The 25,211-nt window shown below is 38.0% G+C and overlaps 2 protein-coding genes and 1 long non-coding RNA gene across 5 annotated transcripts; 1 reads left to right on the top strand and 2 right to left on the bottom strand.

The window, feature by feature from the left end:
• Positions 1-14: 14 nt before the first annotated feature.
• Positions 15-4,793, top strand: LOC112184774 (tubulin--tyrosine ligase-like protein 12). Its single transcript, XM_024323014.2, has 15 exons — positions 15-436; positions 549-782; positions 875-999; positions 1,102-1,318; positions 1,512-1,637; positions 1,734-1,990; positions 2,111-2,218; positions 2,340-2,481; positions 2,585-2,750; positions 2,958-3,115; positions 3,325-3,648; positions 3,805-3,879; positions 3,979-4,048; positions 4,173-4,330; positions 4,432-4,793. Exons 1-15 carry the CDS (start codon positions 158-160, stop codon positions 4,579-4,581), a joined length of 2,589 nt encoding a protein of 862 aa, XP_024178782.1. The 5' UTR covers positions 15-157; the 3' UTR covers positions 4,582-4,793.
• Positions 4,794-14,365: 9,572 nt separating this feature from the next.
• LOC112188267 (trimethyltridecatetraene synthase) lies at positions 14,366-16,370 on the bottom strand. The gene is made up of 2 exons (XM_024327351.2): positions 15,431-16,370; positions 14,366-15,106 (listed from the first exon to the last, which is right to left on the bottom strand). Exons 1-2 carry the CDS (start codon positions 16,331-16,333, stop codon positions 14,480-14,482), a joined length of 1,530 nt encoding a protein of 509 aa, XP_024183119.1. The 5' UTR covers positions 16,334-16,370; the 3' UTR covers positions 14,366-14,479.
• Positions 16,371-22,736: 6,366 nt separating this feature from the next.
• Positions 22,737-24,552, bottom strand: LOC112183302. Of its 3 annotated transcripts, XR_005807477.1 has the most exons (7): positions 24,440-24,550; positions 24,268-24,332; positions 24,146-24,181; positions 23,952-23,995; positions 23,322-23,387; positions 23,164-23,220; positions 22,744-22,952 (listed from the first exon to the last, which is right to left on the bottom strand). It is a non-coding gene; the product is annotated as an uncharacterized LOC112183302 (long non-coding RNA). The 3 variants fall into 3 exon arrangements; XR_005807478.1 differs by lacking the exon at positions 23,164-23,220 and having other exon boundaries at positions 22,737-23,033; positions 24,440-24,552; XR_005807479.1 differs by lacking the exon at positions 23,164-23,220 and having other exon boundaries at positions 22,740-22,952; positions 24,440-24,551.
• Between the last annotated feature and the right edge of the window lie 659 nt (positions 24,553-25,211).

A 25,211-nucleotide genomic window follows, 5' to 3' on the forward strand; every position in this document is an offset into this window, starting at 1 on the left:
AATGGACTTTCAAACAAACAACGCCCAACCCAACATGTCTAAGTTCCACGAGAGTCCTCTCGAACCTCCCGATTCTTCTTCCTACTCCTCCCTGTCGCTCAGCCGCCAAAAACAGTTACAGATACAGTGAAACCTCGTACCTCAGTCCACAGTCACAATGTCAGCACCGGCAAAAAGAATTGAAACCTACGAAGACTTCGTCAAAGTTCACGGCTTGCTTCTGGCAGCCTCGGGATTGCCCCAGTCCCTGCACCGCCAGCTCTTCCAGAAGCTTCTCTCCGACACCTTCGACGGCGGGTCCCACTTCCAAATCGAGCCCACCTCCGACGGCCGTCAGCGCCGCCTCGTACTCACCTCCGGCTCCATGCCCCAAAACTCCGACGTCTTCCTCGTTGACCACGCCTGGACCTTCCGCCTCTCCGAAGCTTCCAAACAGGTTCTGCTGCTGTCCCCTAATTCCTAGGACCCTGTTTGGCTTCCCATAAAATAAAGTTTCAACTTTTATTTTCATTTGCTGAAAAAGTTTCAATCTTTACTTGGTTCTGTAGTTAAGGGAAGTTCCGGGATTGGCTGAGAGAATGGCGAGCATAATGTGTGTGGATATTGATTTGAATTCAGAAGAGAACCAAGTTCTGAGTGAGGGTGATGCAAAACGCAGCGTTTTGGACGTACTGGAAAGTGAGATTAGTGAAGCCAATGGGAATGTCAAGTGGTTGGAGCTTGAAGAACTTGGCATTGACAATGAAACGCTGTTGTCTTTGGACTTGTCTGCTAAGTGCCCTGTATGTGATTTGTAATGCTCTAAGAACCCAATTAGTATTATGAGGAAACATGTGTTGTTTGGTTGCTGAAGCTCTGGTGTTTGTGTGTTCAGGGTTTGATTGCATTGTCCTTGTGTGGGAATAAGATTGACAATGTGGAGGTAGTTGTTGCGGAAGTTAGCAAATTGAAAAACCTAAGAGCGCTTTGGCTGAACAACAACCCGGTTGTAGAAAATCGGTGTGTGTGTGTTTACTAATGTTCGAAGAGTTGGTAATTTCTTGCTTTAAACAAATACATTTTTATTGAGAGGTTTTGTTTCTTGTGTTTTTGAAATTTCAGTGGCAATGAATTGGGGGATAGGATTCTTCAAGAATTGCCGAATCTTGAAATCTATAACTCAAAGTTTACCGCCAATTTTGGTGAGTGGGCACTGGGGTTTTGTGGAGGAGTGTTTGACAAGGAAAATCCGGGCAGCATTGATCTGCCTGACCATCCATTGCAGCAAGTCACAGATCTTGATCTTTCAGATAGATGTATTCAGAATTTAATCAATAAGGTTCGACTCTTTTCAGTAGTTTTTGTTGATTTTACTATCTTGTGCTGACTAAGTCTGATATTCTATCCGCCAATATACATGATAGCAAAATATGATCATTAGATTCAGATTGTCATGGGTACAGGATTGGTCAATAACATTTAATGGCAATCTAGTAGCATTTCATTGATATGTTTTCATTTTGTTGTTTTAGGCATTTACCCCTTTTCAGTTGCCATGTCTTTCATACTTGAATCTTCGGGGAAATCCTTTAGAAGAGACCTCACTGGCCGACTTGTTATATGTACTACGGAATTTTCCTTCATTACAGTCTCTGGAGGTAATATGTTTTCTAGTACAAAGGTTCTTTTCTTGGACATTACAATTTGATATGAAAGCGTAGGATATTTAGAATGTAAACTTTTTTGTTTTATAGGTGGATATTCCTGGCCCTCTTGGAGAAAGTGCTCTAGAAATTCTTGAATCTCTTCCTAATCTCTCTGTACTGAATGGTGTCAATGCATCAAAGATATTTGAAACTGAAAAGCATGTGGTTGATTCAGCGCTTCAGCCACGTCTTCCTGAGTGGACTCCTGATGAGCCTCTTGCTGATCGTGTTATAAATGCAATGTGGCAATATTTAATGACATATAGACTTGCGGATGAAGAGAAGATAGACGAGACCTCTGTGTTGTATGTTTTTTATTTGTAGAGTTATATATCTTGTTTGGATTATACAACATCTAGTTTACAGAAATTAACAAATAATTGGTACTTTTAGCTGATGATGCTTTGTTTTGGAGTTCCTTGCAGGTATGTGATGGATGAGCTAGGTTCAGCTTTGAGGCATAGTGATGAGCCAAATTTCAGAGTATCTCCTTTTCTGTTTATGCCAGAGGGGACATTAGCATCAGCTGTGAGGTTGTCACTTTGTCTTTCTTCATTTATTTTTCTGTTTGCTGAAGAGTCTAAAATTCCTCATCTTGTGTGTGTGTGTGTTTTTTTTTTGGCGTAAACTGATTATTGAATTTGTTATTTTCAGTTTCTGCATATTATGGCCAATCAAGAATGTTGAAAAAGGTTATGAATGCACTCGTGATTATCTTTTTGGTATTGGGGAGGACAAGCAACGTTCTGCCAGACTTACAGCTTGGTTCCATACACCAGAGAAGTATTTTATTCGAGTATGGTTACCTATACAAACATTGTGTTTGGGTCAAAGCTGTACTCTATTTTTAGATTTTGGCTTGTCGAAAACTTGAGATTAATTCATATATCTTTTTGTAGGAGTATGAGAAGCACTGGCAGAACTTGCGAGCAAAAAGTTTAACTTCTCCTCCGATGGAGTCATGTCCAACTAAAAGTTTAAATCACAATGAAAAACGCGCTTTACGTGTGTACTCCGATATACCTCAAGTTGAAGAACTTTTGACACATCCAGAGTTTGTATTCAGTATGTAATGCAGTTCAATATTTGCACGACTTGCAATTCTTATGCTCTTGCTTAATGCTATCATTCCTTGCTTAATTGTCCTTTATTATATAGTGTAACATGCATCTTTGTGTATTTGCTCTATTTCAGAATACTTTCAATCCATATGTTTGAAGTTTATATAATCTGACAGTTCTTTCTCTCTTTCTCTCTGGGTGGTGCTTACAGCACCTGATCCAAAGGATGCAGAAATTATATGGACAGGTGACCAAGTGGATGAGGATATGAAGAAAGCTTGGGGAATAACAGACAATCAGTTCATAAACCAGTTTCCTTTTGAGGCTGGTATCGTCATGAAACATCATTTGGCAGATACTGTTCAGAAGGTTAGCAAGTCAGTTTCACATTGCATTCAAATGCTAGTGTTAATAGTTAATACTAATTCAATTTACCACTTCGATCAATTATCAACTTAATTCTTCAAGTTTCATCATCGTGCTGATTAGAATTGTTTACTGAAATTTAAATCTCAGACTCTTCTCACCCTACCCCTTAGCACATACTCATAATTTTGAATTTCTTACCCTATTAACAGGCACTTGGATCTCCTGAGTGGATGCAGCCAACCTATAATCTGGAAACACATCTATCCCAACTTATTGGTGACTATTGTGTACGTAAAAGAGATGGGCTTAACAATCTGTGGATCTTAAAACCTTGGAACATGGCAAGAACTATAGATACAACTGTCACTGATAATTTATCTGCTATTATTCGGCTCATGGAGACTGGACCGAAGATATGTCAGAAGTATATTGAGCACCCGGCCTTGTTCAAAGGGAGAAAGTTTGATATCCGCTACATAGTTTTACTACGGAGTTTGAACCCTATGGAAATATTTCTGTCAGACACTTTCTGGGTATGCACACTGTCAATACTGAGTAGACTCTTTCTGCATGCCAGTCATATGAATGTGCTTGTTTAACCGTCTGTAAAGTTTGTCTGCGAGTTACCGTTCTTTAGAGTTTATCTGTGAGATGTCTCTGTTAAAGTAGTTATTTTCATGGCATTTCAGGTTAGACTGGCAAACAACCAATATTCTTTAGAAAAGCACAGTTTTTTTGAGTATGAGACTCACTTTACTGTTATGGTATGTCTTTCAAACCATGTTGTAGATTCAAAGAGTATACGCTTTGAACTATTGAATATGTTTTATATTGCTTCATAATCACTTTACCATGTCTTTCAGAACTATCGAGGGACACTGAATCACATGAACACGTCAGAATTTGTAAGAGAGTTTGAACAGGAGCACCAAGGTATGATCACCTGTCTAGTTTATATCATTACTTGCATCGCCCCCAAGTGAAAAGGTTTTCACAATTTTTAGCATGCTAAGCATACTTGAATGAACTCTTATTTTTATTCTTGTATTTGCTGTAGTTAAATGGTCGGATATTCACTCTAGAGTCAAAAAAATGATCCGATCGGTCTTTGAGGCAGCTGCAAAAGTGCACCCTGAGATGCACAGTCCAACGTCGAGGGCTATGTATGGTGTGGATGTCATGCTTGATAGTTCTTTCCAGCCAAAGCTACTGGAGGTTTGTATTGCCAGAAATTTCTTGTCCTTCCCTTTCATTATCGATGACAATACTTTTGAAGTCTAGGCTTCTGCAAACTGAGAATTTGTTCTGTTTTGTAGGTGACTTACTGTCCTGACTGTACAAGAGCATGCAAGTATGATATGGAGGCAATATTTGCAGGAGGGGAAGTGGTTAGAGCTCGTGAATTTTATAACTATGTCTTTGGTTGTCTCTTTTTGAATGAAGCCACTCATGTTAGTCCATTGTAATTGAGCTATATAGTCTTGTAACAATTGCATGCGGGCAATTTTAGGATAGCGTCAAGAGATATTATTGCCTAACTTGCTGTACGATGAAAAGTTTTGTAACAGAATTGAGCTTTTAGATAGGTAGTTTGTGTTGGTGCTTGTAACAGGCTACATTATGTTTCTGAGAAGTATTGAAATGTTTTGCAAGTTCAAGTTGGTAGCAATGACTGGAAGATCCATTCAAGTTACTGCTGGAATCTTCTCCATAATGATTGGTCCTCTACTGTGTTAATCTTCGCGGTAGTGATCAATGTAACGCTTCTATTCATTTTTAATCTGTGAGTCTACTCAGTCTAGTGTATAGGTGTAATGACAGATTTAATTACCCTAGCCTCAAGTAAAATCAGTGTACGCAAAAATCTGACTGCATTAATAATTTCTTTATGTTCGTGCCTACTGTTTTTCACTCAAACTGCTGTAGTACATTAAACTCTGCTTTGGACTGCAACTATTGGCAAGCAGATCTACTTCAGACTAAAATTGCATTATGGGATATCACTTCAGACTAAAAAGATTTTTTTTTTTTTTTTTTTTTTCAAACAGGAAAGGAAATTACAATCAAAAATCACGGACACAACCAACTCCAAGATTGTCCAGAATAAAAGCCGAAGAGGCTGAAAGCGGAAGAGCGCTGTTCCAGTTTTGAGCGCATCGATTGTGGCCAAGTTTAGCTATGGCATCAGCTAAGAAATTAGCTTCCCGTTTTATGTGTTGGAAGGAAACAACTCTTGTGAGATGGGCAAGAGAATTGACATCTCTCACCATCTGAGAAATTCTCCAAGAAATGTGAATCCGTCTATTGAGAAAATCAATTAGGAGTTGTGAGTCTCCCTCAAAATTACAGAAATTGTCACTGAACAAAATTATTAACCCACGTTAATCTATCTGTTGACGAAAAAATAATGTTATGTATTCCATGATTAAAGCTCTTTGCATTATTATTTTAATTGTAGGTTTTGTAATCCCTAACTTTAATATTGTCATCAATATTGCTAGAATCATGCAATTTGGTCTATTTTTTTAAATTCAAACGAGTTGATTGCTGGGTTCACAAACCTTCTATCACATAGTTAATTTATCTGATTCTTACTATCGATAGTAATTGTTTTATGATTGAGATTGTGGAGAACAGTGTTTATGATATATATATTTTGGTGGTGTACTCTATGTACATACCTACCATAGAGGTTTGTTCGACTATGCGTACATACCATACCTATTATACCTATGCTAACTCGAGGAGTTAGGTAAAACTCCTGACTTTCAGGTGACGATTAAAAAAAAGTATGTAGTAGATAGACTTTCAAGTTTTAAAACTACTGGTTTGTTTTTTTATTTTTTTTTATGCTATGAATTTCCCTGAGTTTCATTGGTTACCTTTTTTTTTATTAGTTGCATAACTACCATAGAGGTTTGTTTGACTATGCGTATATATCATACCTATACTCGAGGAGTTAGGTAAAACTCCTAACTTTCAAGTGACGATTAAAAAAAAGTATGTAGTAGGTAGACTTTCAAGTTCTACAACTTTAATGTCTACTGGTTTTTATTTTTATATTTTTTATGCTATGAGTTTCATTGATTACTTTTTTTTTTGTGGTGCACTCAATGTATTCGATGAAATGTTATTAAGAATTTAGTTCATATATAGTTTTGTTCAACTATATGTCTATAGTCTATACCATACCTATTACACCCATGATAACTTGAGGAGTTGGGTAAAACACCTGACTTTCAGGTGATGATTAAAATAAATGTAGTAGGTACGATTTTCAAATTCTAAAACTTTGATGCCTACTGTTTTTTTTTTTTTTTTATGTTATGAGTTTCATTGGTTACAATTCCAAATGTATGACATTTAGCGATGTTCATGGCTATGAGGTAAGTTGCTTTATGCCATGAATTTTTTTTCAATACCTTGTAAAAGGCATAAAGTTTTAGATGTCTCATACCTATGTCATTTATTGGTTATCTGTTCTAGAGGTTTGTTATCTAATGTCATGGCTATGAGGTAAGTTGTTTTATGCCATTATTTTTTTTCAATACCTTGTCAAAAGGTATATAATTTTAAATACCTCAATATCTATGTCATTTATTGGTTACCTGTTCTAGAGGTATATGTTATCTAATGTCATGGCTATAAGGTAAGTTATTTTCTAATATGATTTTTTTTTCAATACCTTGTCAAAAGGTATTTAGTTTTAGATACCTCATACCTATGTCATTTATTAGTTACATGTTCAATGAGTAAATGCTAAAATTAATGACATAACTTCATTTCATATTACTTTTCACTACCCAAAGGGTAAATCAGGCATATAGGACAACATGAAAAAATATTAATTATACATCAACACTCTACAAGGTTTGCCTACGTGGAGCTACCCTAAGGCCTCGTTTAGTTCACGGAAGGGAAATCAATTGCCTTGCCTTTCCCATGGGGATGGGAAATTAAGGGCCTGTTCGGTAACAGTTTACAGAATAATTTTCAAAAAATTATTTTACAAAAAAAAAAAACAATGAATTATATTTTGCATTTTCATAATTTTAGAATGTGTTCGGCAATAAAATTAAAATAAATTAACGTCTTCCTCCCTCCACCTGTCTACCTTTCTTTCACCCTCTCTCCCCAAATGACCTCCATGTGTCTGCAACAAAATTATCAAAAGTATCCACATACACAAATCCCAAACCCAAAAATCCAAAACCCAATTTCAGATTTTTTCTGTCCAAAATGAGCAGTCACTGTTCCTATTTCATGCTAAACAGCCCACCTAGATCTCTGGGATTTTGTGGATCTATCTCATGAGCAATTTGATCTACAACCAGGCTAATTAGAGAAGGAATGGCACAAGGAGGAAACTTTGGGGTTCAATTATATGTCCTCTCTCTCTCTCAATTGTGTGGCGCTTTTGGATGTTACAATTGATAGACAAGAGTCTACGTAGAGAATCCAATAGATCAAAACTGCAGCCAGAGAAAGTTACAGGAGGAGATCAGTGGAACAACTGCAGGAGAACGAGGGTTGTGGGGAGAGAAAGAACGAGTCTATCAATGAAAATAGAGAGCTTGGCAGAGATTATGAGTAAGCACGAAAACTTGCGTGTTTTTGTTTGCGCTGATTATACTTAAAAAATAATGAAAACAATAAAAAGACGTTTCCACAAATTACGTGGTGTTTCAGAATTGTACTATGAGAACCATTCTTCTCGTTTTCAAAATTCACCGCACCAAACGCATATTACGGCTATTTCTGAATTCATAATACGAAAAACAGTATCCTAAAACAATACCGAACATCCCCTAAAATTCTGTCAGGTTTCATTTCCTATGTTTGGTAAAGCAGAGAAAGCAATCAAGAAATACCATTTTATTTCCCTTCCGGTGTTTGGTTGGTGCATGAAAGAAAAGAAAAAATATAACAATGTTTCAATAATACCCTTGTATCTTAAAATAAAAAGGACTAAATACTGTTTAGTCCTTGAACTTTTGCCCTAAAAACACTTCAGTCCCTAGCCTTTTAATTTCACACGTTTAGTCCTTGTACTTCAAAATTTCAAACCAATAGGTCCTTGCCGTGATTTTTCGTCCAAAAATTCCGTTAAAGCGCTGACGTGGCAGCTTCTCTGCGATAAAATGACTATTATACCCTCACATCATTTTTTTTAATTAATTAATTAATTCTTTTCTCTCTTTTTTCTGTTTTTGTTTTTTTCTTAATTTATTCTTTCTTTCTTTTTTTATTTTTACGGTCGACATTATAGCACCTTCTTCCTCCTCTTCCTCCTCTCTCTCTTCCTCCATCACTCGTCACCATGCTGCCGTGCCCTCTTCCTCCTCTCTCTCTCTTACCAAACCCTTATCTCCTCTACTTAATCACCACAGTCCCCTCACCTACCTAGAGACCCAGAGCCACCAAACCAACCCGACCCGCCCTGACTCACCCACTGGTGCACCCATCACAACTTCAACCCCTTCATCGATCCCATCGATTCGCGCACCTCCAACGGCGACTTCTTCTCAGATGCCGCCTCCGATTCCCACGGTGACATCAGCTACTTCGATTTGTAGATCGAGATGGAGAGGATGGGGCACTTGGAGGCTAGGGTTTCTGATTTGGGGTTTGGTGAGGTTGAAGCAGGAGTTGAGGGAGTGGGAGTGGGAGCGGGTGGTGTCGTGGGTTGTGCTAGTCTGAGCGGCGGCGGCAGCGTTGTGGTCAATGATGAGAGGGACGGCGGAGAACTGGTGGGGGAAGTTGGTGAGCTTGATTTTGCAGAAGCAAGGAGAGGAGGTTTTGAGTTTTCCAAATTTGGGGATTTTGAGAGAGAGAGACAGAGAGAGCTGGCCACGAGGCTCGGGCCAAGGGAGGGCGAGCACCGCCGAGGGCTGAGCGAAGGTGATAGCGCCGCAGAAGAGGAACCCAACTCAGGGTATTTTTGGTTGTAGAGAACAGTGTGAGAGAGAGAGAGAGAGAGAGAGAGAGAGAGAGAGAGAGAGAGAGAGAGAGAAGAGAGAGAGAGGCCCTTGGTGAAGATTGGGAAGAAGAGAGAGAAATTTGCCAACTTCCCAGAAAAAAAAAAAAAAAAAAAAAGAAGAAGAAGAGATAAACAAAAGGAAAAAAAATTAAATTAAAAAAATGATGTGAGGGTATAATAGTCATTTTATTGCAAAGAAGCTGCCACGTCAGCGCTTTAACAGAATTTTTGGACAGAAAGTCACGGCAAGGACCTATTGGTTTGAAATTTTGAAGTACAAGGACTAACCATGTGAAATTAAAAGGCCAGGGACTGAAGTGTTTTTAGGGCAAAAGTTCAAGGACTAAACAGTATTTAGCCCAAATAAAAATAACATCATGAAAATTCAAAAGTACACCAATTTTGGCGATAACGCATTTGAGCAGGGATATTGTAGCCAAAATTTTGTAATAAATGTTGGGAAAGGAGAAGAGAAAATCAATCTCATGTGGTATGAAAAGGAATGATCTTCCCCCTATTTTCCCCTCTGTCAGGACAATACTTCTAAAGTTTGTGCCTACCAAACAAAGGAAATGAATGAAAAAAGAGAGGCAAAAATATATAAAAAAAACACTAGAACGCGTTTGCACGTTCCTGAAGAAAAAAGAGAGATAGTCCTCCCTTTTATGCGGCGAGCCTTTTCGCCATCGTCAGACGGGTCTTTGTCATCCTTGCGTGGGTGTGAGGTCGGCCTCCTCGGTTGATTGTCTAAATTGAGGAGATTACGGCTGTGTGTGAGGTGAGGAATGAGAGAGATCACAACTGCTATCGGGGGTGGTGGCGTGGCGTAGCAGCGTGGCTAGGTTTGGACCCATGGCCGTGACTGATCCGATCTCTTTGGTGTCCTATCTGGAGTGCTCCTGGTGGCGCGATATGGGTTGGAATTGGTTTCGATCTGAGAAAGGTTCTGATATGGGGAAGGATCTGGAGCGATATGGATTTGATCTGGCTGAGGTGGTCGTGCGGCGGAGAGGATGGCAGGTCGGGGGTGGCCGTGTTGGGTTGGAGACAGGCTTCGATGGTGGGCTGTGGTCTTCTCACTTCCTTGGCAGAATGGCTTGTGCTCAGATTTGGGCCTGAGTTCAGAATTTGGGCCCAATCAGGGCTGGTCTGTGGGGTTGGGCTCATCTCCTGGGCTTTGACCTGGCAGTTTTTTATTTTTACTTTAATGTTGTTATTATTTTTTTATGTTGTTTAATATGGTTGCGCTTTTTGCGAGCAATAAGTCTCTACAGTTTTCATGTAGGGCTAGTCGGTCTATATGCCTGTGTGTGCACTCAATGTGCCTTGTCTGCTCTGGGTATGTGGCGAGTTCCTTGCTTCGTCAAATGGTCACTGCCTCCTAGTAGCAGGGTGAGACTAAGTGTTGTCGGATTTATCCTCTGGCGGCAACAGAATAGGAAAGCTGTGCATATGGTAATTATGCTACGTTGTAATCAGGTTACATATCGAGTTATCTTTCCTTTATGTCACCTCTTGCCTTTCCCATGGGGATGGGAAATTAAAATTCTGTCAGGTTTCATTTCCTATGTTTGGTAAAGCAGAGAAAGCATTCAGGAAATACCATTATATTTCCCTTCCGGTGTTTGGTTGGTGCATGAAAGAAAAACAAAAATATAACAATGTTTCAATAATACCCTTGTATTTTAAAATTGCCCTTGTATCTTAAAATAAAAATAACATCATGAAAATTCAAAAGTACACCAATTTTGGCGATAACGCATTTGAGCAGGGATATTGTAGCTAATATTTTCGTAATAAATGCTGGGAAATGAGAAGAAGAGAAAATCAATCTTCTACGGTCTGAAAAGGAATGATCTTCCCCCTATTTTCCCCTCTGTCAGGACAATACTCCTAAAGTTTGTGCCCACCAAACAAAGGAAATGAATGAAAAAAAGAGTAGCAAAAAAAAAAAAAAAACACTAGAACGCGCTTGCACGCGCCTGAAGAAAAAGAGAGATCGTCCTCCCTTTTATGCGGCGAGACTTTTCACAGTCGTCGGACGGCTCTTTGTCATCCCTGCGTGGGTGTGAGGTCGGCCTCCTCGATTGATCGTCTGAATTGAGGAGATTACGGCGGTGAGGAATGGGAGAGATCACAACGGCTATCAAGCGTAGCGGCGTGGCTAGGTTTGGACCCGTGGCCGTGGCTGATCCGATCTCTTTGGTGTCCGATCTGGAGTGCTCCTGGTGGCGCAATCTGGGTTGGAATTGGTTTCGATCTGAGAAAGGTTCTGATCTGGGGAAGGATCTCTGGAGCAATATGGATTTGATCTGGCTGAGGTGGTCATGCGGCGGAGAGGATGGCAGGTCGAGGGTGGCCGTGTTGGGTTGGAGACAGGCTTCGATGGTGGGCTGTGGTCTTCTCACTTCCTTGGCAGAATGGCTTATGCTCAGATTTGGGCCTGAGTTCAGAATTTGGGCCCAATCAGGGTTGGTCTGTGGGGTTGGGCTCATCTCTTGGGCTTTGACCTGGCAGTTTTTTATTTTTACTTTAATGTTGTTATTATTTTTTATGTTGTTTAATATGGTTGCGCTTTTTGCGAGCAATAAGTCCCTACAGATTTCATGTAGGGCTAGTCGGGCTATATGCCTGTGTATGCACTCAATGTGCCTTGTCTGCTCTAGGTATGCGGCGAGTTCCTTGCTTCGTCAAATGGTCACTGCCTCCTAGTGGCAGGGTGAGACTAAGTGTTGTCGGATTTATTCTCCGGCGGTAACAGAGTAGGAAAGCTGTGCGTATGGTAATGCTACGTTGTAATCAGGTTACATATCGAGTTATCTTTCCGTCATGTCACCGCTTGCCTTTCCCATAGGGATGGGAAATTAAAATTCTGTCAGGTTTCATTTCCTATGTTTGGTAAAGCAGAGAAAACATTCAAGCAATACCATTTTATTTCCCTTCTGGTGTTTGGTTGGTGCATGAAAGAAAAGCAAAAATATAACAATGTTTCAATAATACCCTTGTATTTTAAAATTACCCTTGTATCTTAAAATAAAAATAACATCATGAAAATTCAAAAGTACACCAATTTTGGCGATAACACATTTGAGCAGGGATATTGTTGCCAAAATTTTCGTAATAAATGCTGGGAAAGGAGAAGAGAAAATCAATCTCATGCGGTCTGAAAAGGAATGATCTTCCCCCTATTTTCCCCTCTGTCAGGACAATACTTCTAAAGTTTGTGCCTACCAAACAAAGGAAATGAATGAAAAAAAGAGAGGCAAAAAAAAAAACACTAGAACGCGCTTGCACGCGCCTGAAGAAAAAAAAGAGATCGTCCTCCCTTTTATTCGGCGAGCCTTTTCACCGTCGTCGGACCGGTCTTTGTTGTCCCTGCGTGGGTCTGAGGTCGGCCTCCTCGATTGATCATCTGAATTGAGGAAATTACTGCGGTGTGTGAGGTGAGGAATGGGAGAGATCACAACGGCTATCGGGGGTGGTGGCATGACATAGCGACGTGGCTAGGTTTGGACCCGTGGCCGTGGCTGATCCGATCTCTTTGGTGTCGCATCTGGAGTGCTCCTGGTGGCGTGATCTGGGTTGGAATTGGTTTCGATCTGAGAAAGGTTCTGATCTGGGGAAGGATTTGGAGCGATTTGGATTTGATCTGGCTAAGGTGGTCGTGCAGTGGAGAGGATGGCAGGTCGGGGGTGGCCGTGTTGGGATGGAGACAGGCTTCGATGGTGGGCTGTGGTCTTCTCACTTCCTTGGCAGAATGGCTTTGCTCAGATTTGGGCCTGAGTTCAGAATTTGGGCCCAATCAGGGCTGGTCTGTGGGGTTGGGCTCATCTCTTAGGCTTTGACCTGGCAGTTTTTTATTTTTACTTTAATGTTGTTATTTTTTTTATGTTGTTTAATATGGTTGCGCTTTTTGCGAGCAATAAGTCTCTACAATTTTCATGTAGGGCTAGTCGGGCTATATGCTTGTGTGTGCACTCAATGTGCCTTATTTGCTCTAGGTATGCGACGAGTTCCTTGCTTCGTCAAATGGTCACTGCCTCCTAGTGGCAGGGTGAGACTAAGTGTTGTCGGATTTATCCTCCGGCGGTAACAGAATAGGAAAGCTGTGAGTATGGTAATTATGCTACGCTGTAATCAGGTTACATATCGAGTTATTTTTCCGTTATGTCACCGCTATGTCAAAGCAAATAGAGCAGCCAGTAGTGCGCTTTTTGCTAGTTGGTGCCTAGTTGAATACAATTATTTGGTAGAGACGCATGATACTATTTCATGACGTTCTCTAGATACTTATTGTAATAAGGGGTTTAGGCTTAATGTCCCCCCCTGTATTCGACAGTTTCATTAATCAAGGCTTGAGGGCAGCCGCACCAGCCATTTATTCAAAAAAAAAAAAAAAAACAAAGGAATGACTTTCCTTTCCTGATTCCTCAAATCCGTGAACCAAACATGGTCTAAGGGTAACCTTAAGGGAAATCAAGCATATAGGACAACATGAAAAAATATTAATTATACATCAACACTATACAGGAAGGTTTGCTTACGTGGATTCGGTGTAGATTGATAAGAAAATATGTATGGATTTTTCCCAATGCCTCTTTAGAATATTGAGTTTATATATATATATATATATATATATATATATATATATATATATATATATATATATATATATATACAGATCCTATCCAGAGCGAGGCATCGCTTTGAAATTTCAGAGCGAGGTTAGGGTTTAGGGTCACTTTTCGGTCGCATATCCACATCTCAACCGTTCAGTTTCTAGGTATTAATGTATAGATCATCTCTACAAAATTTCAGCCAAATTGATGGTCGTTAAGGCATTGATAACTGCCTTAAAGCTAGTACGGTTCAGGTTGGACAGATTCAGTTCGTCCATTGGTTTAAGCGAGTTAGATACCTTAACGACCATCAATTTCGTTGAAATTTTGCAGAGATGATCTATACATTAGTACCTAAAAACCGAACGGTTGAGATGTGGATATGCGACCGAAAAGTGACCCTAAACCCTAACCTCGCTCTGAAATTTCAAAGCGATGCCTCGCTCTCGATAGGATATATATATATATATATATATATATATATATATTGTAACACGTACATTTCTGGATCACGAGCTTGATATATGTACGTACTCGATCGTGCTAGGTATACGAATATAGGATGAAAACCTCAAAATCGTTGATTTAGATATCAAGGAAAATGGCGAAGAATGACTAGATAACCCATTACAAGTCAGTTGGCTCAGTGGAATTTTTTTCCTCGATCTGGAATCCTCATTATTCATTCATTACTATAAACTTTGATACAAACATATATAGTACGTTCTTTCGTTTCAGCAAGAAGACGATCAATATCAAAGGCAGTTAATAAAGATGGATTGGAAGCCGAGGCTCCGTGACTGCAACAAGTGGGAACTTCCTGTGTGTTACCAATCCACAAGCTTCCTCCATCCCCAAATCTTCTACTTTCATGTTTTCAGGTAATTTCCAGTTGAATCCATGTAACATGTTGGCCAAGCAAGATCCAATCATTTTCAGTCCAAGGCTATAACCAGGGCACATTCTCCTTCCTGAACCAAATGGCAACAATTCGAAACTTTGTCCCTTCACATCTATTGCCTTGTTTCCCAGAAACCTCTCCGGATTGAACTCTTCCGGTGCATCCCACACTGAGGGGTCTCTTCCTATGCTCCATGTGTTTATGAACACTCTTGTCCCTCTACGAATATCGAAACCACCCACATTGCAATCGTCAAGAGCCAAATGTGGCGGAAGCAAAACAACCACTGGGTGTTTCCTCATTGTCTCTTTCATGATTGCGTCTATATAAGGAAGTTGTGAAATGTCTTTCTCTTCCACCCATCTGTCTCTTCCAATTACTCTGTCTAGCTCTTCCGTCGCCCTTTCAATGTGGTCAGGTTGTTTTATCAGTTCAGACATTGCCCACTCCAAAGTTGTTGCAGAGGTGTCAGTCCCTCCTGCAATTAAGTCCTGATTTTTGAATGAACAAAATTAATATTAATAAAGCAACACTAGCGTTGATAATAATAAAAAAAAGGTACGCGCATAATGTTCTCTTGCTAGACAGTTTAACAGTTTAACTACATGTTGTTATACTAATTAAGTTGACACTATATATATATATATATATATATATATATATATATATTACAGATAAATTTATTCCTGTCTAGCTAAATGTACGTATGATCCAAATTCAAAGTCTTGCAAATTTAAGAATATACGTTTGCTATACTTTAATATACGATTAATCTAATTTGATCGGATAAGGGCAGCCACACAGTTCATGTGTACCTGGATGAATGCCTTGACACTGTCATTGGTGAGCTTAACTTCGAGATCAGGATCATCAACAAGCTGCAACAGTGAATCCACCATGTCTTTGGCTACATAATCCTTCACTCCTTCAGTCTTTGCCTTGTGTTCATCAAGCACATAATCATAAAATGGCTCCGATTTTTTCGTCAAGGCCTTCATTCGCTTTATGTACCCTTGCAAGTCCAAAAAATCGAGCCACGGTATCCAGTCCCCGATATTGAAAACCCCATTGAGCAAGAACAACTCATCTAACATGTCCTGAAATTCTTCGATCCTCATCACCGAACGCTGAAACTCAGGATCCCTAAAGTACTCCTTCCCCATCACACATCTAGTCATAACGCAAAGAGTCAGGCGTGACAGATGCTCTTTCAGCATAACTGGCTTTTCCGACAAGGCATACAGTCGTGAGATAAAAGCGCGAATTTCCTCAACACGGATGTACTCAAAGGACTCTAGCCTTTTCGAGCTGAATAGCTCGGAGAGGAAGATCTTGCGGCCTTGGCGCCAATATGGACCGTGAGGCGACCAAGTGATGTTGAGGTAGTTATAAGTGATATACTTGCCTGCTGCAGTTCGTGGTCTAGAGGCAAAGACATGATCATGTGTTTTCAGAAACTGTTTTGCCATTTCTGCAGTGGAAGCAACTACGACTGGGTAGGAGCCAAACTTGAGCTGCATTATAGGGCCATAAGTTTGGGATAGTTTGTGAAGGGATTGATGAGGGAGAGGACCATTGATGAGGTTGAGGTTGCCAACAATAGGCCAGGGTTTTGGACCGGGTGGAAATTTCAGATTCAGTTTGCGTAGTTGGGAAAAGAAGATTTTTGATACAAGGGCCAGAAGGAATAGCCATGACCAAGAAACTGAAGCCTCCATGTATGTGAATCAGTTATATATGGTGAGAGTTTGAGGTGGTCTTGTTGCAGCTTGACGTTCATATTGTAGAGACCATATATATAGTATCGAGATGATAGACTATTACAGTACTATTTCCAATAAGAGTCAAATGTCAAAATGGTTGAGGGGCTTCCTTTTCACCATCTCCAAACCCAATTTAAATGTGGCTTTTGAGCCATACGTACCATTACCTCGAGTCATTTTGACGAGAGGGATTGAAGGTAGAAAGCCAAAAAATGGCTTTAGTTAGTGGAGAAGGCTGGGCCCCACGTCCCACTTGCCTGCTGCAAATGCCACTGTTGACGCGCCAGAGGGAGAAAACAAGAAACAGACGCGCTAGAAGACAAAATTTTTGGCACGGGCGCTGTGGTTGGCCGACACTGGGCCCCGCATGCGCCAGAAGCCTTTGTGGGCTTCCAAAGGCTAGGAAATCAGCGGCCCTGATTCAATTTCCATTAGCTCGATTTAAAATGGAAGGCCCAGATTAATTGATACCAAAACTAAAAAAATAAATATATAATTATTTAATTTGTAATCTGGCGGTCAGAAAATTGTGAGGAATTAAATTGAACGGTTGATAATAAAGTAATGTAATTTTAAACGAAACAAATATTATAAAATAAAATAAAATTTTCTAAAACTAATTATATATTAACTGCAATATTTATTATGATATATAAATTCATATTGCAGTTAAATAATTGTTTAAAATAATTAAATTATGAAATGACTTTGATTTTTTTTTTTACTAAAGAGAATTAGAGATGCAAAATATGAATGAATAGTGATAACACTAGGGTGTCAAATTTTACTAATAACTTCGACTTTTAACCCCATTATTGGAGATGCCATTACTTCTAATCTCTCAGAGAGAAATAAACGTTTTCTTATTTCCTTTTCAATATTCGATTCAAAACATAGTGGCTGAACAGAGACAGAGGGAGGCAGGGGCTCAGTGGGTCCTGTGCCCCACTCACATTTTTACCAAAAAGTTTATATATATATATATATATATAGACACATAGTATTAGTATTATATTATTATTAGGTTTTTAAGATATAATTTTATATTATTTTTTTCACCTTCAGAGCACTTCACCACTTCACTTGCATTTTTTTGTTTTCATTGTTGGGATTGTTTGAGGAAGAAAACGTGGGCTCCACGTTTGATTTATATTATATTTTTCTTTTCCCAATTTTTTGGACATCAACAATAAAATTGATTACAATTAATGATTCTTATTTCCTTATTACCTATATATTTTTTAAGTCTAATAGAAAAAGGATTAAAAAAATATTCTATTACATCAATAACATGTATGTATGTATGTATGTATGTATGTATGTACATATATCGTCACTTGACGATTCTTAATCAATTCTTTTGTGAAGAGTATTGTTGTAGTCATTTCTTTTGATTCTTACTACTACTCTATTTTTCATTCAGATATATTAAGATACTTTGAAAAGAAAATTCTGGTGCAGAGGAGTCGTCGGGTATAAATACCTCATTAGATTCATCTCCCCAAAAAAAAAAAAAAACAAAAACAAAGAAGAATGATAGTAATTTGAGAGTTTCTATTGGGACCTCCAAATCTGCTCACTTTACCTCAATCTGTTATGAATTATTAAATGACATATATAACTTGCTATAAAATGACTATTAAGGACAATAATTATACCAAAAAAATATTACATTTATTTTATGTAGACTTTCCAATTCAATAATATTAGATTGTATTCCTCATTATTTTCCTTATCTATTTTTATTTTCCAAATTCACTACATACTCATTAAATCATTCATATATATTTAATAAGAATTAAAAATATGATTAAGATCATGTGACATAAAAATATATGGATATATATGTTGAACGCATATTGGTGAGGGAAAATAAAATAAATCATTTTATGATTTATGACCTAAATCTAAGTCAATCCATTCTATTTGCAAAAAAAAAAAAAAATTTATAATAATTAAACATAAAACATAAAAAAATAATAAAAATAAAAATATTTAAATAATTAATCATGTGGTACAAAAAATACAGAAAAAAAATAAACATTAAAAAACGAATGATTTTTTTTTTGAGAGAATAAAAACAAATGATTTCTTCATTTTTTTTTGTACAGCTAAAATAGAAAAAAAAAAAAAAAAACATAATAGTTCATGGCATTTTCTTATTGATTAGACATTAATTTTTGAAACTCAAGTTTGATTAAGAAATGTATATTTAGTTAAGATTTATAGAATGATTAAATCATTGAAATGACTAAATTTTTTATTTTAAAGATAATAATTTATTTGCAAATTATATGAGAGGTTATTTGAGGAAGTTTAGTGAGGTTTAGTGAGTAAATTTAGTATTTGAAAATTTGATAAGAGGTGTAAAAAGCATAGAGGTCAAATGAGTAAATTTGGAGGTTCCAATAGAAAAACTTTAGTAATTTAGAGAAGCCTTGTCCCGAAATTAATGAAAAATATCATTCTGATCATGGAAATCGTCCTCCAATTTCAACTTATCATCCTAATGTTCAAATTGAAGTACGCAGATATTATCTTCAAAAAGGTCCTTGTCAACCTAGAGCACACGAGTTTCCTGAAGATTGCTTGATTGATTTCATATATTGAGAAAGACATTTTTACTAGCATAGATAATGAGACTATCATGCAAGGATTTCAAAATATGAAATCTCATCGAGGGCAATTACCATTGTAATAATATTTTGTATTTTTTTTTTGTGCCCCAGTGAATCTAAATTCCTGGCTCCGCCACTGGTGCTGCATCAACTGAAATATCTCCAAGATCAATCATTCAAGTTTGGAGAAGTCTGGAAGCCTCCTCTGAAGTTTGGACATCAATAATTTGTAGGCAAGTTTATATTACTGTTGTGATGTCATCTTTTTTGGAAGAAGCCAACTCACGTACCAATAAGCTAAATTGATATCCAAGTAATTTTCGTTAATTATCTGATCGAATTGTCTAATGGCTTAATTTGCCTTTAGCTCCACAATGAGGAGCAACCACTGGGTCCTGTAATATATGCCATCCCTAGTAGATATGAAGTTTTGGCGTTTCCACTAAAAAAAAAAAATATATATATATATATATATATTAATATAATAATAACACGAGGAAAATGAGAATGACTACACCAATGACCAATCTCTTAATTTATTGATCCCTTTATGAAAGTTAATTAGGTTTATGTATAATACTATAGTGTATATGAAAGAAATAGATATGAAATTAAGCACTATACTATACGCACTTGCACGGATCGACGTAAATATCAATAATTGAGTATGACATATTGAGATGTATATCCTTGAATCCCAAACCTTGGTAGCCATACATTTCGAGTATGTAAGTGGCTGACACCCTGAAATATTACTTTCGTGAACTGTCGATTAATTGCATGATTTATTGCTTTGCTTTCGTTCCTTTGTGTTCTTGCTTTGGATCTGGGAATATATATGTCGGATAATTTGTTATTAGGGCTTTAGCATTCTCTTTACTTCCGAGTTTGGATGGAGTAATCCTGGTGTATGTACCTAAAATATACTGTACATGAATGAAGTTTAACACTACCATATCAGATAAATCATATTTGAACAACTTTACTGAGGGAATCTACTCATCTAGGTTGGATTAGCCCAACTAATTATTCATATGATAGCAATACAAGATTCTAGGCCCTCTAATTTTTTCAACCCCCAGGCCAATGGTTTTGAGTACAATTTGCCTCAACATTATTTTCTCAAAATTGATTCATATATTATACAACTTTTCGAGGTTGCCGCTCTCTAATTGTACTTACTTTAACAAATGACAAAATGGCGTAGTTGTTGGGGGCATAGTTAGGGCTGGATTCGGTTGAAAACCGACCACTAAATCTGTCAACCGGCTGCCGACTGACATATGGTCGGTTTTCTAAAATCTAAAACCGCAGCAGTACCGCCGCGGTCGATTACCGAGAGGTTGGTATACCGAGATATCAGCATGATTCGGCTAGAGTTGATAGGAATACCGATGTTGGAAAGAATTCGAAGAAAATAGCCGGAAGAAGAAAGAACTTGATGAAAGAGGAGGAGGGGGAAAGAACTAGAAGAAAGAGGAGAGTATTATGTAGTTGATGAAAGAGGAGGAAGAGGAAACAACTGAACAAAGAAGTTGATTTTTCAATGGGGATGATCTGATGATGTTGATTTCATGATGGAATATATAGTAATTGGATGAGGAAGATCTGATGTTGACTTGATGACAAATGGGCCGTAGATCTAGTTGGTGATTAGTGGAATATATGGTAAATAGAGAACTGCAAAATGGGGATTGGGGAGGAAGAAAAAAAATGACAAAAAGAAGAGATGAAGCAAAATTGTAGAAGAAGAAGAGTCAAAGAAGACGACTAGAAAAGAGAGAGAAATAGAGAGTAGAAAGTAAAAGAGGGTTCTAGGTACTATTGTGTTTTAATTCTACCGCATAAGAGTAATAAATAGAAACTTTGCATATAATATATTGAGAGCTTCTCATGCTCTAGTGGTTGGGAGCAAGGCTTTTGTGTAAGAGGTGATGAGGGGTTCAAACCTCGGGTGCTAAGGGGTTTAAACCTCACCTCTTACCAAATTTTGTATATTTTGCATATTATTCGGTATGTACGTACATATGGTCGGTGCAGTATACTGACGGTATGCAATACCTCATATCATAGCCAAGCTGAAGCATTGAATCGGTACGGCTTAGTTGAGCCGAATAGTCGGCTTACCAATTTGTCGGCCCATCTCAGTATGGCCAAGTTCGAATTCAACTTGGTTCGACCCACTCGGCCCAAAATGCCAGCCCTAAACACAGTCCTCGGCTGCGGAGCAGATACTCTCAACCCGGGTTTGGGTCTGGGACGCATATCGGTATGGCGGCCAGGTTCGAATTCAACCTGGTTTGACCCACTCGGCCCAAAATGTCAGCCCTAGGCGCAGTCATCGGTTGCGAAGCGGATACTCTCAACCCGGGTTTGGGTCTGGGGCGCATCTCGGTATGGCCAGGTTCGAATTCAACCTGGTTCAACCCACTCGACCCAAAATGCTAGCCCTAGATGCAATCATCGGCTGCGGAACGGATACTCTCAACCCGAGGTTGGGTTTGGTGCGCAATGTTGTTGGGGTTGCAGGCGCAGATGTGGATGCTTCCAACAAATCCTTTAGGGTTGCGGCGTGGCGGCTGGGTGACCCAACCTTCGTTCAGCATATGGTGAGTCTGAGGCTCCTCTTGACTTGGGCTTGGTGCTGTTAGGCTTGGATGGGTATGAAGCTGCTGTCATTGGGCCACTATGTTAATGCATGCTATATCTAATCCTTGACTTGCTGCGCTTCTCATTTTTAATTTTATTCTTTCAATTAAGGAGTCCGGGGAAGCCTTTTCTATGGAAGGTGTTTCTTTGGCAACATGAATAATTGGGAAAGGGTATTAACTGTGTTCAGAGTCTTCCTTAATAGTATCAGATTACTAATTGGTTACTTGGAACTTTGCTCTAGGGTTGCACTATGTTAGATTGCTATAGAGTTTTTATTTTAAAATTTTCTTTCGTAACTCATTTTTATAGAAATCTGGAACTCCATTTCAATGTTTCCCTCAATTATTATAACTAGCCTTCCTGCACGCGCCTTGCGAGTGCGGAAGTACTGCGCTCGCGCGTGCGAATGCATTATTTCTCTCTCTCTCTCTCTCTCTCTCTCTCTCTCTCTCTCATCTAATGATGAAGAAATGAGGACATATTTGGTTAATTTCCTAGATTATCACATAAAAGGTGCTATTTGTAATACACTAAGAATGTACAGAACTGGCAATATTTGACAGCAAAATCTCTAACCCCTTCCTACCCATCGGATTGAACTTCAGCGAAAGCTCATACACTAAGCTTTCTCCATACTCAATTGCCACTGCTTCAATCCTTTAAGCCATCATTGTACCTTAATGTGAGCTCACTTACGTTGTTATGTAAACCTTTTGTAGAACAGAACCTAAGTTCTTTTCTTCTGGTTATAGGAGAAAGGAAAATATTAAGAGATGAACAATAGAGAAGTGAACAATCACACCACAGGGGAATTTAATACCAACAAAAAAAAGAAAAATGTATGTCAATATCAATTAATTCTGATTTGTCAGAACTATTCCAAGTGATTGTCTTTAGTCTCCTGAAGACCTATCTCAATGTCCATATAGCTATGTTTACAGTTACATTTACATCTTTTCCACTGAGGTAGTTCGAACTTCTCGAAACGCAGGTGCTAGTTGTTGTTGACCAGAGCAAAGAAAATCTCCTATTTATCCCCCTTTTGTACCTGAAATAGGAGCAAAAAAAATGAAAATTGAATACATACATCCATATTTCAAAGTAAAAGAGAAACCAAAAAAAAAAAAAATATGTAACTTGAGTGTGCTTTACTTGCCTGGACATCTAATCAACAATTAGTTTCACCCTGAATGTTGATCTTTGAAAGTCGGTACCGATTACCGAATAAAGATTTTCATACCCTGAATGTAAGTCTTGTGTCCATTATCGTAGAAAAAGAATAGAAGTTCCATTGAAAATCATTCCTACAAAGTAAAACTGTAAGAATCAGGTTTGTAGTTTGAGTTTCATGGCAAAGAAACACGATGGAAATCCACAGTTCCACACTACCCAAAATTTGAAAGGAGTATAAGCTATAAAGTATATAAGTATTATAAAATTGTAGATCAAGGGTCTGAGACCAAACAGTACAATAACATCACTGCAATTCGTCTAAAACAAAAGTTAGAGAATTACCTGCATGCTCCAAATTCCCAATTTCGCATAGGGAAACAATTAGAATAGTTTATTGTACTGAACAGAACAGAATGCATAATGAGTGAGAAGGATAAAAGAAAAGAAAGCGTAATAAGCATCAAATTAAGCAATTCATGACCTGAACATAATGACCTTACCTCTTATAGACATGTGGATGATATAAAATCAAAGAATCAGCAACTTCATATTCCAAAGTCCTGCATCTGCACTCCAATGAAAGAAAATAACAAAAGGAAAGAGTTAGTATTAATACGTTCACCTAGAATATTGAGCAGAGTTAATACTAAAAAGAATAAACACACATGGGGAAAGAATTATCATGAAGTAAGATCGAGAACTGGTAGCAATTTATGAAATTACAATGACTGAAGAATTCCAGAAACAATTGACAATTACTGCTATTGGTGGAGTATAGAGGTTGCTGAAGGTACAAATAAGACTTTAATTTATAGGAGATTTCTGAAGTGAGTACTGAAGTCTATCATCAGTCTAGAGCCTGCTCAAGGTTACACATGAAGGACGATGGTTTATATGATTAGAAAGTTGTTAGTGCCCTGATAGAATTCAATGTCAACACTGATATATATAAACCCATATGTCATTATCCTTATAGCACATCAATTGAGAGAACCTACTCTCTTCCCTATGAAACTGAATTTATAGAAACAGGTTGCAAAAGCCAAGAAAATCCAAAACAATACAATTACAGGTTGAGATAAATGGGAAAAAGTAACTGCATAAATCAAATATAATCTGGATAAGAGTACCTGTTCTCTTTGCCGTGTTTGTATTCTTGAGACAATATTCCAATCTAGTTTTAAAAAAAAACATCCTTAGTGATGATCGATATTGATAATCAATGGAAAGCATAATGACAGGGAATAAATAGAAATTGTGCAATTGGGAAACTAAATTCAATTAAATAGAAAAGGAAAACGGGAGAGCAGAGAGCAACGATTACCAGGAACAAAAGAAATTAGTCATTTGTTCAAGATACCTGCAAAATTTGGAGAAAACAACTATGAAAAAAAGTTAACCCAAAATCTAAGCTAAATGACACCCAAATAATAGATTTAGGCATACCTTTGTTCTGAAGAAGTGCGCCACTTCTTGCGTCAATGCCAGTATCGTCGTCGCTGTGTACCTGGCTGAAAACCATTAACCCCAAAAATTATATACAAACCCATCAAAACCCAAAAAGTGCATATGAAAATCGAAATCTGAAAATTATCCAATGACAATTGTCAAGTCTGACCTCAAGTGAATCTGCAAAATTGTCAGCCGACTTGATAATAATTTTCTCCTCCTGTTTGATTTTGCTCTGCTCCTCTCTGTATGAATCGTAAATTGATGGAGCCATATGTACTCCCACGTCTGTGTTGAGATCGTGCTTCCTGGCAGTTCTCTCTTGTTTGCAGATCATGTGCGATTCTTTTTTTTTTTTCTTTTCTCTGCCGCACAAAGCTATAGTTCCGTATTTATATTCTTTTTTTTTTTTTTGATATTTTACAGGAATAACCCTCTCTGATATCTTTTATTTTAGTGATCTTTGTATCTGTGGTGGACAATTTAGGGACTTCAAAAAATTGGTGAAGCCTTTGACACCAAAGATCACGCTTGGCTTTATAGTAGTAGAGATGAATTGACATGCAGCCTAGTTCACTAGGATTGACACTAGGTTTCCCTAGATTGCTATTCATGGGTATTTTGGTTAAAAAAATAAAAAAGAATAAAATTTCAAGTCCTCTAAGTTTATTCAACCGGCTGCACCGCTAATATGGAATACAATATATTATGACACACAACATGAAATATAAAGTAAACAATGAAAATTACGTTGGTAATCGAATTTTAGTCTCTGAATAACCACGGTTATGAGATGAATCATTAAGCACATATAAGAAATCAATACAGACACACATGAATATCGACTTTCATCGATATGATAAACATGTTTAACTAATATTTGCAAATCATAAAAGAGCTTGAGAAATTTTTGCATCTATTCACATATTGTAATACAAGGA

Source organism: Rosa chinensis, chromosome 2 (genome assembly GCF_002994745.2).
Source record: "Rosa chinensis cultivar Old Blush chromosome 2, RchiOBHm-V2, whole genome shotgun sequence".
Taxonomy (NCBI): Eukaryota; Viridiplantae; Streptophyta; class Magnoliopsida; order Rosales; family Rosaceae; genus Rosa; species Rosa chinensis.